At 41.2% G+C, this 15,834-nt stretch overlaps 1 protein-coding gene across 2 annotated transcripts in view; it reads left to right on the forward strand.

Moving 5' to 3' along the window:
- Positions 1-8,643: 8,643 nt before the first annotated feature.
- PPM1H (protein phosphatase, Mg2+/Mn2+ dependent 1H) overlaps positions 8,644-15,834 on the forward strand; it is a 250,417-nt gene continuing 243,226 nt past the window's right edge. For both annotated transcript variants that reach the window (XM_024736897.1, XM_024736898.1), the window contains exon 1: positions 8,644-8,928. In XM_024736897.1, the coding sequence (XP_024592665.1) occupies positions 8,684-8,928 (245 nt within the window). In that variant the 5' untranslated portion in view covers positions 8,644-8,683. The remainder of the gene's footprint in view (positions 8,929-15,834) is intronic.

Here is a 15,834-nt window from a genome sequence, read left to right on the forward strand (position 1 = left end):
TATCATGAGGTATCACCTCATGCCAGTCAGAATGGCCATCACGAAAAAATCTACAAACAATAAATGCTGGAGAGGGTGTGGAGAAAAGGGAACCCTCTTGCACTGTTGGTGGGAATGTAAATTGATACAGCAACAATGGAGAACAGTATGGAGGTTCCTTAAAAAGCTAAAAATAGAACTACCATACGACCCAGCAATCCCACTACTGGGATTATACCCCGAGAAAACTAATTCAAAAAGAGTCATGTACCACAATGTTCATTGCAGCTCTATTTCCAACAGCAAGGACATGGAAGCAACCTAAGTGTCCATTGACAGATGAATGGGTAAAGAAGATGTGGCACATATATACAATGCAATATTACTCAGCCATAAAAAGAAACAAAATTGAGTTATTTGTAGTGAGGTGGATAGACTTAGAGTCTGTCATACAGAGTGAAGTCAGAAAGAGAAAAATAAATACCGTATGCTAACACACATATAGGGAATCTAGAAAAGAAAAGAGGTTCTGAAGAACCTAGGGGCAGGACACGAATAAAGACCCAGACGTAGAGAATGGACTTGAGGACATGGGGAGGGGGAAGGGTAAGCTGGGACAAAGTGATAGAGTGGCACTGACATATATACGCTACCAAATGTAAAATAGATAGCTAGTGGGAAGCAGCTGCATAACACAGGGAGATCAGCTTGGTGCTTTATGAGGGGTGGGAAAGGGAGGGTGGGAGGGAGACACAAGAGGGAGGAGATATGGGGATGTATGTATACATATAGCTGAGTCACTTTGTTATACAGCAAAGTGTATACACACACAAAGTGTATACACACTTGTATGTATACATATAGCTGAGTCACTTTGTTATACAGCAGAAACTAACACAACATTGTAAAGCAATTATACTCCAATAAAGATGTTAAAAAAAAGAGTAGCTCCCACTCGCCGCAACTAGAGAAAGCCCGCATGCAGCAACAGACCCAACGCAGCCAAAAATAAATAAATTTATTTTAAAAAATTGATTCTGAATTTCAAATTGAAAATTCAGTAACAGACATTTCTCATGTTGACCTAAAATAAACAGACTGCCAGTTATTTCTTCAGCAAAAAATGGTTTTATTCAACATCAGCAAAGAATTGCAATTCCATGGCAAGTCACACGGAAATGTTGTCGCTGTCCCCTCCCCGTCCTCCTTCCCCAGTGAAAGAGAACTCTTTTAAAGAGGGGGAATGGAAGTTGGGAAGGCTATAGTAAACAAAGAGCCCATTGGAGGAATTGAGAGCTCTGAAGTATAGCGGCTTTTCATTGGCTGAGTTGTGACAGTCTTTTATTGGCTGAGATCTCGCCAGGCAAGGAGAGGAAGTCCTGCTTCCCTTGGGGTCGGCTATCATCATAGGGTGTGAGACTTTCCTCGTCTGGCCTCCCAACTCTATTTTAATGGAGATTTTTATTAATTTTTACACACGTTTTAAAACAATTTAATAGAAACACCAAAGGTGTTAAGTATAGGGGCATCCAAAATACATTTATATTCAAATTTAGGGCACAGTTTTGTTTTCCAGATGTATTAAATAAAAGGCTTTTCAACATACGGAATCATCTGACTTGTATACTGAGGATATTTATATTAAATCTGGTAACCCCTGGACACCAAAATTAGGATGCTATAGATACCGGCCTGGGTTTATGAACATTTTACCTCTATCTTCTTTTATTCTAGAAAGTACTACTAAAACCCTCTAATTTGATCTTTAAAGTGAGAGGCTTATTGTTGCCATTCTCTCTTTGCCATAGCTGTTTATTTACTTATTTATTTAACCTGTATTTAATACATATAATGTACGGTAAATCTTATAGATTCAATGAGAAAAAAGAAACAACCCCTTTTTTTTTCAATTATCTTACATTGCGGGAATCAGGTAATTTTAACACAATGTGATGTGCTACAATTAGGGAAAGACATGTAAAGGTGCTTTGGGAATATAGAGAAGGAAGCTCTTAGCTGCTGAAAGGATGTGAGGGATATAAAACAATTTAGGAGTTAGCCATGGCGTGTTTGGGGGAGGGACAGAGGAAAGGCTTGCAGCGTTTCAGGCAAAAGGAAACGGGCTGTTCTGACAAGAGGGTGGGGTAAAGAACACCACATTCTAAAAATGACAAGTAATGAGTAAGGCTGCCGCACAGAATTGTTGGAATGGAGGAAAGATTAACCTATGTCTGGAAAGGTAATCAGAACTAAATCATAACGGCTCATGGTGAGGTTTTTAACCAAATAGACAATTGAAGAGTTTAAAATGGAAGGAAATATCACCAGGTGCTCTGTTTAGAAAGCTCCTTTTTCCTGTTGTGTGGAAGATAGCTCCACCTGAAGAGAGTGGCGCTCTCACTTCCTCAGCAGGAAACTGCTGAGAAGTCTGAGTATAAATAATGAAGATCTGAGCAAACCTGGTAACTGTGGAACAGTCAAGGGGAGATAGATTGGAAGTATTTGGAAGGCAGGTCAAAACGAGTTGACAGACTGATATGGGAAGATGACACAAGGGGTGGAATAGAGGATCCCTCCCAGATTTCTAGATTGGGTAGGCGGATACTGATGTCATTAACTGACACTACAGTCTCAGGAGAAGGAGAAGTGGAGTCATGGTCATGAATTCTATTTGTGATATGTCTATTTTGAGGTACCTGGGAGATACACAAGTGGAGAATTCTGAGCCAGATTAAAACCCTATAAGGCCTCAGGCATTGAAAAATTATATCTAGTGCCTTAGTACCAGCAATCAAACCAAAAACAATACAAAGTCATAAAAAGATATAAGGAAGGACAAAAAGGTTTTGCTTTTTCTAATAATGACCATTTTGGTACTTTTAAAAAACATTACCCAAAATGAAGATTTAAAAAATATATATTATACATATTTATTTATATAAATATATTTATATATTACATATTTTTTTCTGCCCCTGCTTGGCAGATGACAGAAACATGTGCGTAGACAGACTGCGTATTGGGTAATGCAGCCTGGGAGATGATTAGGAGGAAATGGTCAATCCTACTTCTTTCTCTACAGTGTCCCATATGCTGAAGAATTTACAGATCTGCCCAGGACAAATGTACTTGGGGTTTTACACTAACGTAAGCCTATGGAAATCAAGCAGAAGAGAGGGGCAGTTCATATGTATCTGAATAGAACCAGTTTATGAGTCTCATTCATGGCTATTCCTGTTCTGTACCCATTTAGAGTCAAAGCATGTGGGCCACTGCTTATTTTCTTATTTGATATATTTCGTCACTTCCATGTCTGCCTGTCCATTAAGTAAATAGCACAAGTTTCTCATATGCCAGTGTTTCTCAAATGGTTTCTATCAGAATCTCCCGGACGACTTGTTAAACTAGATAGTTGGGTACCACCCCTACTGGTTCTGATTCAATAGATGTGGGATGGAGCCAGAGAATTTACTTTTCTAACAAGTCTATAGGGGATCTTCTGGTTGCTGGTCCAGGAAGTGCAATCTCATATGCCAATTTTCCACAGCCAAACAATTAGAAGAGAATTGAGACAATAAATTAATTTTTAAATTCACTGAAGTAGACATAGGGAAAAATTTTTGTAAAAGTAGGATATGTTCATTATGAAGGGATAACCAGAGTAACTGGGGTGGGTGGTCTTGCTTTTGAATAAAATCTGAGATTATTGCCATGACAGTCTACTTTGTTTTGGTTTTGGAAAGCTGACCCTAAAAATATTCACAGGCAAGCATAAAAATTCTCTTTACTTTGATTGAAAATGCAACTGATGACAAAAAGGACAAAGCAACTAACTGTGCATTTCAAGACATTCTAAATAGCTGTCACATATACTGGCATAGAACAAAACTGATCCTTTGAGGGAATAAAAAGTAATTTAAGAGAGAGTTTATAATTCTTCGTTAAGAAGCTGTCTTTAGTTGCTTGATTTCTGAATATGTGTGAACCACATGTCCTTCTCTGAGCAAAAACTAATTTTCCCATTGAATAAACCATCTTCATTGGCTGCTTGACTCAGACCACTATTGCCTTGGAAAAATAATCCTGATAGCGGGTATTTTTAAATGGCAGGAGAATGGCAGGCTAGATCACACTTAAAAAGAGATGTTAACATGGGAAGTCTTGAAAACAGGTTGGTAATATGATAATTTTTTAAAAGATATTTCAGTATAATAGAATTTAGAATTTTCATACAATTTTAGTATGACTTAGGCAGCTCCCAAATTAGAAACATGTTCTATCTAAAAAACTGGAAAGTAGTTTGTTTGGAATTTGGAACAATTTCCAAATGACATTGCCGTATTTAGAACGTTCTGAGGTTTCTAAGAAATTTTAAAATTTCTGAATCCATAGAAAATTTACAAAATCCTTAAGATAACCAAAATTCCAGGTCTTTACTTGGAAAAGGAAGGAAAAAATCTTTCATAATGAAAAGTTTCTATTTGATGGAATGTGAAAGTACACAGTGGGACTGGGTCCTATTTCATTACTAGCTGTGTGGTCTTAAGACAATTCATTTACCTTCCCCAATTTCAGTTTCCTCAATAGTAAACAGGTGGTGTTGATTAACAATGTTTAACTTATAAAGTGTTGAAGAGCACTGGAAACAACGCCCGTAAACTTTCCTTCCCTCACAGGGCAGGGTGCTGTCAGTATTGTAACGTAGATTATTCATTTATTAACCATCCACCCTCTATCAGGAAGAATACTAGGAATTTCCATGTTTTCCATTTAATCATCAAAATAATCCTATGTGGTAGGTGTTTTTATTTTCCTTTTCGTAAGTAAAAATCAAAAAAAGGAACTGGTTTAAAATTTTAATAAGAAAAACTAGTCCCTAAGGAAAAAAATAGATTTAAGTAGAAAAGGTTGATAACTCTGGGCCAACATTAGTTATATCATATTTATAACTATTTTCTCACTGATCCTTGCAGCTACCCTATGAGACTGGAATGATTATTTTTTTCCATTTTATACATGAGTATTCTGGTAATCGGCACATTTCAGAGTCTAACCTACAATAGGTATTATGGGACCAGGAATTAAGTGAGAGGGATTCATGTTTATACAATTGCCGCATCAGTTACAAAGCAGTGGTTTCAGTAGGACAATGTGGGCATAGGATAGAATAGTCTATGGAAAGTGGCCAATGGGAAAGTAAGACAAAAAGTCAGATGTAATCCATTGGTTGAATGTACCAGATATTCTGAAATTAGGTGTCTGTGATCTAGAAAATGTGTGTACTTGGTGGTAGTAAAATTTGCTGAGACTCTATAACTCTGTACTCAAAAATTACTTATAAACCTCTTGGTTCATAAGGAAATTGTTATTTATAAATAAAAGGTTTTGTTTACTATGAAGAAATAAATAAATCCCTCTTACGAAGTCAAAGATTTTCAGCCAGTACATTACTATATATGCAACTGGAATCTAAACTGTTTCTGAAGCAAAAGCAAGTTAATGTTAACTATTTTAATATTATATCCTGGTTGATATCGTCAGGTTACCAGTTTTGTGTGAAGCAGAGACCCACATGACGATATTATTATGGCCCTGCTGCAGGGAAGTGTGGAGTCTTAATCACTGGACTGCCAGGGAAGTCCCATCCATATTATTACCAATCTGGATATTGATTGAAGTTAGCTAAGCCTTATCAGATATCAGAGGTTAAGGAAGTTCTGTTTACAGGTATGACAGATCTTAAGGGATAACTTAAGATCGTTAAGAAAACTGAGGGTATAAATATAACAGATTTGGTCATTCAAACAAGTTACATTCTTCTCTGAATGGATTTTTTTTTTTTTTAAAGAATTAGTTTACTGGGAATTCCCTGGCAGTCCAGTGGTTAGGACTCCACACTGCCACTGTAGGGGGCATGGGTATGATCCCTGGTCAAGGAACTAAGATCTGCATGCCCCATGGCCCAGCCAAAAAAAAAAAGGAATTAATTTATCAAATGAGCCCTGAGCTCTATTACTTGTTAGGCATTAGGCTAAGTGCTGGAAATACAAAGATGAGTAAGAATATTCTTGCCCTAAAGGATTTCACTATCTAATGGGAAGACATAGATAAACTGCTAGATACAATACAATGAGGCATGAACCTACAGCTGTGAGAGGGTTGAGTCCTGGAACGGCATTATTCATCCTTCTGGCCTGACTTCCAAACGAACGTTTACTTTCTACTTTAAACCCAAATCTCCTTGATTATTTTTAAATTTTTTGTTCCTATGTACCCTTCACCCAGTTTTCCCCTAATGTTGACATCAAAACTAAGAAATTAACTTTCGTACACTGTTATAGTAAGTTCTGCCCTTTTTGTCCCCAATCTGAGAATTCCTCAGGCTTGCCTTGACTTTCAGAAACTGGACACTTAAAAAATTTTTTTACACAGTTTTTAAAGGTTATACTCCATTTACATATATAACAAAATATTGACTTTATTCCCCATCTTTTTTTTTTTTTTTTTTGCGGTACGTGGGCTTCTTACTGTTGTGGCCTCTCCCGTTGCGGAGCACAGGCTCCGGACGCACAGGCTCAGCAGCCATGGCTCACAGGCCCAGCCGCTCTGCGGCATGTGGGATCTTCCCGGACCGGGGCACGAACCCATGTCCCCTGCATCAGCAGGCGGACTCTCAACCACTGCACCACCAGGGAAGCCCAGTACTGCTTTTAAATTGAAAAATAAATCCTTTTTCTAGTAAATACTAAAGCCTTGCCCTAAGGTGAAATGAAGGGAAGAACATAGTAAGTTCATCTCAGTAGAGGTTTGTTACTGAAGTATCCATAGGATGTTGTTAAAAGGTAATTGCTCTACAGCAAAAGCTTGAGAAGGGGATTCTAAATTTTTATGAGACTCAGTGGATGCCAGGGCTTGTGGTTGGTTGGTTGTTTAACCACTATATTGAGATTTCCCATTCAGAAGCAGTTTATAATTAACAAAGCAAAGGTTGAGAAGACTTTTTTGGGCTTGTTTTAGATTTTGCATCTTTTAGAATCCTGCCCCCAATTTTAAAATTAGGGAAAGGGGGCCAAGATAAAATTACATTTCTGTTTTGTGAAAAGTAATAAAAGAACTCATTGACAGAAATGGTATTTCACTGAAAGGTTGAATGTTGTTTTTTTTACATAACTAGTTGGTGTATAGTAAACCAGAGTACCTATTCATGAAAAAGCCAAAGGGGAAAATGCCTTAAAAAATATTATAGATACTGAATAAAGGGGGATCAGTTAAGTTTACCCAGGCCTCCCCTAAAAGCCAGGATTCTAATTCCTCTTCAACGAATTATCTTCCCATCCAAAACCTGGGCTGCTCCCCCGCCCCCCCAACCCCCCCCAAATAAGGGGGCCTGTATTCCCTCCTGAATACCAAGTGAGCCATTCAGCGCTTAACTCCACAAGTAACACAGAGTCCTGGCAAATTACGTGGTAGGTAAACATAGGAACAGGATACAGAATAAGTAAACATGAACAGGATACAGCTCTCTTGCGAAAAACAATTTTTAAGCCAATATTTAACAAATGTTACCCCCTAATGAAGCACATTTATCGGTTTTCCACAAACATTTGTTTTGTTTTAATACAAGTTCAACGCACACTTTTATCGTTTGCAGACGTTTTATTCACTTTTATTTTAGCATTTGAGTTGCTTTGTTCTATTTAAATTCCTCCAGTTTTAAAGTGCCCCTAGATAATTTTATAACAATGTTTCGAATTAAGAAGAGAAAAGGCTGCATTAAGTGTATCAAGGGTCAGCTTTGAAGAGATACTTTGGTTTTGCTGTTATGTTGAAGGAAAATGCTTGTATAAATCTATTAAGCAGTTAAGTACTAGGTAAAATGGTGCTTGCTTCTGATTTCTTAGAGCTCTTTTGTTTTCTTCGCCATTAAGCTTATTCTGGGTTCGATACAGGGTCTGCTCCGCAGATAATGATGCGTGTGGTGGTAATGAAAAAAAAAGAAAAGGAATTTTAGAAATGCCTAGGGAAAAACTTTTAATGATTTTTGTGCAACCATTGTGGGTTGTTGCTTTTTGTTTCTTGAAAGCTCCGAAATCTCTCACACCAGGTGTTCCTCTTTCCACTACTTGGAGCCGTCCCACCGGGATTCCACCTGTCTCCCCTTTCAGCTCCCGAAGTTTCCTTTCTCGAAGGCGTAGGCGGCATTTCTCCTCGAGTGGATTCAACTGGCTTTTCCCGGAGGCCCGGCTCCACGTGACCTCCCCTAACACCTGTACAGCCACCAGCTCACAGCGCCCCCATCCTCTCCGCCAGGTACAGACCCGGCTTGGCTCCTCCTCCCCCAGGAGGTCACGGTCCGGGTGCGAGCCTCGCTCGGGCCGTCAGGGGAGGGGCTGAGCTACGGCCCCGCAGCCGCTGGAGCCCTTGCAGCCGTACTATCACATGACTCGACGGCGGCGGTAGCCTTGGCAGCAGCTGCGCCGGCTCCGCGGGCTCGCCGGGTGGGCTCAGTTCCGCTCACGCAGGAGTCGAGCGCAGCAGGCGGGGAAGGGACCTGCTGAAGCTGCGGCCGCCCAGCCGCTCCCGGAGCGCTCGGCATCTCCCCCGGCCCGGCCGGCCCGCTCCATGCCGCTCCATTGCGGAAGTGTAGCGGGGGGAGGGGACGCCGCCCACTGCTCGCACCGCTGCTGCCGGGCGCCGGAGTAATATGCTCACTCGAGTGAAATCTGCCGTGGCCAATTTCATGGGCGGCATCATGGCTGGCAGCTCAGGCTCCGAGCACGGCGGCGGCGGCTGCGGAGGCTCGGACCTGCCCCTGCGCTTCCCCTACGGGCGACCCGAGTTCCTGGGGCTGTCTCAGGACGAGGTGGAGTGCAGCGCCGACCACATCGCCCGCCCCATCCTCATTCTCAAGGAGACCCGGCGGCTGCCCTGGGCCACTGGCTACGCAGAGTGAGTGCAGCGACACCGGCGGCGCCCCTGCTCTCCTCGCGGCCCTTCCCCGCACGCTTCCAGCCCTTCTCTCTCCTTGTTCCTCGGCCCCAGGGCCCTCCGCTGGCCGCTGGCGTCCAGGCCTCGGCGGGCACCTCTTTACTGACACTGACCATTTCTCTCTTCTCCCACTCCCCTTTCCCCCAACCCCGAGGGCGCGGCGTCTCCAGCCCGGGTTTGGGTGGTAGATGGGTGGGTGGCAGCGCTGGACCGTGGGAAAGCTAAGGCTGGACGCGGCTGTGAATCTGGTGGCCGTGACACTTGGAAGAAAGAGCGTGGAACAGCTCTGCTGAAGTTTGAAACACAGAAGGGAAATCTGGTATCTGTGCTCCCATTACCCCCAAATCTTTGTGCCTCCGCGTGAAGTTTGTGAGGTAGAGCTTGGAGGAACTGTCCCTGCGCCAGGGTTTGCGGGGTGGGGCGGTTGTCCGAGCCCTGGAAGCGGCCGCGGCCCCGTGCTTGGATGCACAGTTCAGAAGGTCTCAGTTTCTCTGATTTCAGCCTAAGAGCTCATTCGCTTGTCCTTTAGCAGGTAGGAAAACCCTGCGCCTTTAGTAAACGCCAGTACTGTTTCCCCCTGTCCTTGGGGAGGGGGAAACTTCTTCCAGGTGTCTAATGATAGCATTTTGGTAATCAGTTTTGGCAATTAAGCGAGAGTTTGAGTGATCTACTATTTCAAGAACCGGTTGAGTTAAGTTGACGACCTGGAGTGGAACTGGGAAAGGAGAAAGGAAGGATTTTAATGGCCTTCCCCCAAACCTACGGCTACTCTTCCATTTACCACTAATGACCGTTCTATGAACGTTAGGGTAATGTTTCTTCCCCTATTCAGCGTTATGAAGCTGGGAAACTCGGAAGGTGGAATTTAGCAGACCAGAGTTCCGGGATTAATAATGACCAGGTGGGTGTGCAAAAGTGCACGCAAACCCTTGGTGCCTGGCACACCTGCCCCTTTTCCTTTAACTTCATCCGCTCTGTTATCTTGGCCCTCCCTTACCAGTGCACAGCCTCGCCCGCTGATTGGTTCATCGGGGAACCAATCAGCTCTCCCGACGCCTGGGCGCTTCGATGCTGACCCTGTTCTGGTGGCCCGGATACCCCCGAGCAGGCCTGGTTCCCGACGCTCCGGGTTCCCGGGTAAGGGTTGGTTTGGGAGACGCTCTTCCTAGAATCTCGAATTCTCTTTTCCTTTGCCTTTCATCATACAGCCATTTCTCCACCGGCTGAAATAGAAAATATATATAATTGGGGATAGATGACTGGAGTGTGTAAAAACAGTGAGGACACAGAAGTGAGAGTGATGGGTGCTAAAACAATAAAATTTAACACATAATAAAGGGCAAAGCATGGTAGAGAACGGTGAGGTTGGGGAGGTAGAAAATATCAGTATACGTTTCAGGAGAAAGCCAAAGCAAAAACACCTGTGTGAGGGAAAAGTGCCTGCCAAAACACCAAGTACTGTTTCTCGATTGAAAAAAAAAAGTTTAAACGACCATTTGGACCTTTGCAAGGCCAAAGGCAACTTGGAGGCATACGGTGTCCTACAATTCTGTAGGTGGGGGACCTCGTGCCTGTCAAAAACCTAAATGTGTAGGGCCCATTGTCACTCCAGTGGGTTCCCCAGGGCAAGGGCACCTATCTGAAGGGCAGAGAGATAAGAAGAAAGATGTTTAAAACACAGAATGTGGAAGCTACTTGGACACGTAAAAGGAGTACCTCAGTTAGCAGGAAGGAAAGGAAAGGGGAAAAAAACAACCCGTTTCCAAATGTTTGGATCCTATGACAAGCACACGATGTGCCAAGGGCTGTAAAGAATATAAGGGAATCTGAAATGAGACGTGTGGGAGGGGTAGTTAGCTTCCTTATCTCTAAGAAGCTTATCTTACCCTAGACGAGGACACGAGGGAGGTTCAGTTGTAGGTTAGAAAGGCCACTGTAAGATGTTTAATTATTAAAGCTAGTTATACAAGTAGTACATACTTGTTAATTCAAGCAAAGACCTGTATACAAATGTTGTCTTGTCACTTCCCTCTGTCAGATGTTGTACTGTACCACTTCCTCAAACTTTGAACTATAGTTTATCTTCCTGCAAAAATACATCCTGAATGATCAAAATGGCTGAAATAGGGAAGGCGAGAGACAGACAAGTAGGAACTGTGGTTATGGTCAGAGGCCACTTCCAGTAATACTGCCCAGGATATACTGGGAGGAGGAATTCTGTTTGTTCTGGAACGTACCTTAGAGGGATAGAATTGGTAGGAAGATTGCTCAGAGTGGGGATCAGAGGGGTGCTCAGAGTCACAGCTTGAATCAGAAGCGGTTTGTTTACCTTTCCAGAAAGTGAGCTGCTTTCTAAGCCTTCCTGGGGAGGAAGAATTGGCATCACTTGGTGACTGAGGAGTTAGAGGAGAGTTGAACTCTAGTGTTGTTGAACTTTTGGATGGTAGGGAAAAAAAAAAGGTGAGGGCTTCCCTGGTGGCACAGTGGTTGAGAATCTGCCTGCTAATGCAGGGGACATGGGTTCGAGCCCTGGTCTGGGAGGATCCCACATGCCGCGGAGCAACTAGGCCCGTGAGCCACAACTACTGAGCCTGCACGTCTGGAGCCTGTGCTCCACAACAAGAGAGGCCGCGATAGTGAGAGGCCCGCGCACCGCGATGAAGAGTGGCCCCCGCTTGCCACAACTAGAGAAAGCCCTCGCACAGAAACGAAGACCCAACACACCAAAAATTAATTAATTAATTACTAAACTCCTACCCCGAACATCTGAAAAAAAAAAAGGTCTATTTTTTGCAACATATTGTTAATCCCTTTAAGAAGGAGATACTCTGTAGATTATAGAAGTAGAGAATTAGCTTAAGTGATCCCTGTAAGATTTGGGGATCCAGAAACAGAAGTCCCTCATTTATTCAGTATTTATTGGCATTGTGCGAAGTGGAATTTCCTGCTCCTCAGAAAGCCTCCTATTGTGGCTGAGAAGTTGCCATTTGATTCAGGGCTGTATGCTAGGTTGTAAAGCATTGTAGTTACAGATAACATCCACGAAGCTAAAATCTTTCCAAAAACATTGATTAGCAAGTTTTATTTTTTAGTTTGGTGTTGAATCACTGACTTAGCCTGTTAGACCTGATCAGAGAGAGCCCATGGGAAACAATAGTCTGACCCAGAGACCTCACATGGTAGCTGCTTCCTTTCTTTTCCACAAGTTTAAATAACCACCCAAGTGCTTCAAGGACCCGGAAGTCAGTTCAGTTTTTAATAGGTTAGAAGTGCATTTTGACTTTTCTTCTTGACCTTTTACCCAACCTCTTTCCCACTGATGGTCAGTTGGATGTAGTGGATGTGGAGTTTGTGCCTGAAACTACGACAGTAGATAATGCAGAGAATATGCAGTGCTCTGTATATGAAAGCATCATATTCAAGTTTTATCAGTGGTAAATTTCTTTGCTTGTACAGAAAGAATAAATCATAATTATAGTATTATCTTATTTAGATTATAGCTGTAACTATGCAATTTTTTTCCTATTACCTTTCTTATAAAAGTGCCCCAGGCATGGGTATTTAAAGAAAGCTACTTTGATAGTTTCTGTTAAATGTGCATTATATAAGTTCTTTCTGCCTCACGAAGTTCAAGATTGTGAAAATTTTGTTGAAATTTAACCTTATTTAAATCCAGCAAATGGCCCACAAGTATTTGGATTTATTTTGGAATCTATAGGCTCTTCCATCTCCCCAGTCATTGGCACTAATTAGTAATTACGAATAAATTGCATTAGTTGGCTGTGTATTGTTTTTTTTAACATCTTTATTGGAGTATAATTGCTTTATAATGGTGTGTTAGTTTCTGCTTTATAACAAAGTGAATCAGTTATACATATACGTATGTTCCCATATCTCTTCCCTCTTGCGTCTCCCTCCCACCCTCCCTATCCCACCCCTCTAGGTGGTCACAAACCACCTAGCTGATCTCCCTGTGCTATGCGGCTGCTTCCCACTAGCTATCTGTTTTACGTTCAGTAGTGTATGTATGTCCATGCCACTCTCTCACTTCGTCCCAGCTTACCCTTCCCCCTCCCTGTGTCTTCAAGTCCATTCTCTAGTAGGTCTGTGTCTTTATTCCCATTCTCTAGTAGGTCTGTGTCTTTATTCCCATCTTACCCCTAGGTTCTTCATGACATTTTTTTTTCTTAGATTCCATATATATGTGTTAGCATATGGTATTTGTCTTTCTCTGTCTGACTTACTTCACTCTGTATGCAGCTCAATAACAAAAAAAACAAACAACCCAATCCAAAAATGGGCTGTGTATTGCTGATAGCAGAGAAACCACTATTTCTCCCTGACTGCAAAGCTCAGAAATCCCCTGCCCTTTGTTTTTCCCTTCTGGCCTCTAGTACACCCACCCCTCTTACACCTGGTAGCAGAGCTCCTCCCTGGGAACTCCCTCTTTGACTTTTGCAACTGAAGAACCTTGAGGTTCTCCACTTCTTGTTGGATAAGGAGGAAAAGAAATGAGTGGGGTGTGGTGTTAGGGGGCTTTCACTTAACGGAGCTCTCCATAGCACTTTTCTGCAGATCCGTGCAGAGTAGCCTAAAATATTTCATCTACCTTTCTACTAACCTGCAGAAGGTATTAATTTCCTATTTTAAAGCAGGTGGCTAAGCTCTCCTCCATTTTTCAGATTATAATGAAGTCATCCCCTCAGGGGTGGAGCTCCTGGGCTGTCCTTTTTCTTAGAAACATGGATCAGCTTCCTTCAAAGACTAGTGATGCTTCAGGTAGAGGATTTAATTATCGTGAGGGGTTGTGTTTATCCTGTGTTGCAGCCCCAGTTACATAGACATCGTCTCTGATTTTGCCCCACCACACAATGCTTCCTTATTATATCAACAGTTACATCCATACCGACTGATAACTTAAAACTGACTGCATGATAGAATTGTTTTCTAAAAATGTATAATGTTATTGAAGATAATTTAGAAATTTGAGATATAATTAACATACTAGTTTCAAGTGTACAGCATGATTCAATATATGCATGTACTGTGAAATAATCACCACAGTAAGTCTAGTTAACACCCATCACCACACACAGATACAGTTTTTTTTGTGATGAGAACTTTTAGCAACTTTCAAATATACAATACAGTATTATTAACTATAGTCACCATGCTGTACATTACATCCCCAGGGCTTATTTGATAACTGGAAGTTTGTACAATTCTGTGTCTGTGAGTTCGGTGGTTTTTTTCTTTTCTTCTTTTAGGTAAGAAGTGGATTTATTTATAGAGAAACACACTCTACAGAGTGTGGGCCATCTCAGAGGGCGAGAGTGGCCAGTTTTTTGCTTCTTTAAGATTCCAAGTAGAAGTGAGATCATATGGTATTTGTCTTTCTCTGAGTTATTTCACTTAGCATAATGCCCTTAAGGTCCATTCATGTTGTTGTCAATGGCGGGATTTCCTTCTTTTTTATGGCTGAATAATATTCCAATATATATATATGGAATATTATATCTATGGAATATATATATATATTTTTAATTCATCCATTGATGGACACTTAGGTTGTTTCCATGTCTTGGCTGCTGTAAATAATGTTGCAATGAACTTGGTAATGCAGATATCTTTTTGAGTTAGTATTTTTGTTTCCTTCAGATAAATACCTAGAAGTGGAATTGCTAGATCATATGATAGTTGTATCTTTAATTTTTTGAGAGATCCCCGTACTGTTTTCCATATTGGCTACACTAATTTACCTTCCCATCAATAATGCACAAAGGTTCCTTTTTTTCCACATTTTTATCGACACTTGTTATTTCTCATCTTTTTGATAATAGCCATTCTAAGAGGTGTGAGGTGGTATTTTATTGTGGTTCTGATTTGCATTTCCCTCATGATTAGTGATATTGAACACCTTTTCATGTACCTATTGGCCATCTGTACATCTTTGGCAAAATGTCTATTTGTATCTTCCACTCATTTTAAAAATCGGTTTGTTTTTTTTGCTGTTTACTTATATGAGTTCTTTATATATTTTGGTTATAAACTGCTTATCAGGTATGTGATTTGCAAATATTTTCTCCCATTCGGTAGATCGCCTTTTCATTTCTTTGATGGTTTCCTTTGCTGTGCAGAAGCTTTTGAGTTTGATGTAGTTCCACTCGTTTACTTTTACTCTAGTTGCCTTTGCTTTTGGTGTCAGATCCAAAAACTCATCACCAAGATCAATGTCAAGGAGCCTACTGCCTGTGTTTTCTAGGAGTTTTATGGGTTCAGGTCTTACATTCAAGTCTTTAATCCATTTTGAATCAATTTCATGTATGATGTAAGGTAGTAATTCAGTTTTTCTTTTGCATGTGCTGTCCATTTTCCCCAGCACCACTTATGAAGAGACTGACCTTTCCCCACTGTATGTTCTTGGCTGCTTTGTCATAAATTAATTTACCATATAGGTATGAGTTTATTTCTGGACTCTTTCTGCTCCATTGATCTATGTGTCTGTTTTCATGCCCATACCATACTGTTTGGATTTATTATCACTTTATAATATAGTTTGAAATCAGGAAGTGTGATGCCTCCAGTTTTGTTCTTGTTAAAGATTGCTTTGGCTATTTGAGGTCTAATGTGGTTCCATACAAATTTTAGGATTGTTTGTTCTATTTCTGTGAAAGATGCCATTGTAATTTTGATAGGAATTGCGTTGAAACTGTAGATTGCTTTGAGTAGTATGGACATTTTAACAATACTCTTTCAACTCATGATCACAGAATATCTTTTCATTTATTTGTGTCTTCAACTTAATTTATCAGTGTCTTATAGTTTTCACTGTGCAGGTCTGGTCTTTTACCTCGTTGGTTACATTTA

The sequence above is a fragment of the Neophocaena asiaeorientalis genome, unplaced genomic scaffold (genome assembly GCF_003031525.2).
Source record: "Neophocaena asiaeorientalis asiaeorientalis breed wild unplaced genomic scaffold, Neophocaena_asiaeorientalis_V1.1 scaffold134, whole genome shotgun sequence".
NCBI lineage: Eukaryota > Metazoa > Chordata > Mammalia > Artiodactyla > Phocoenidae > Neophocaena > Neophocaena asiaeorientalis.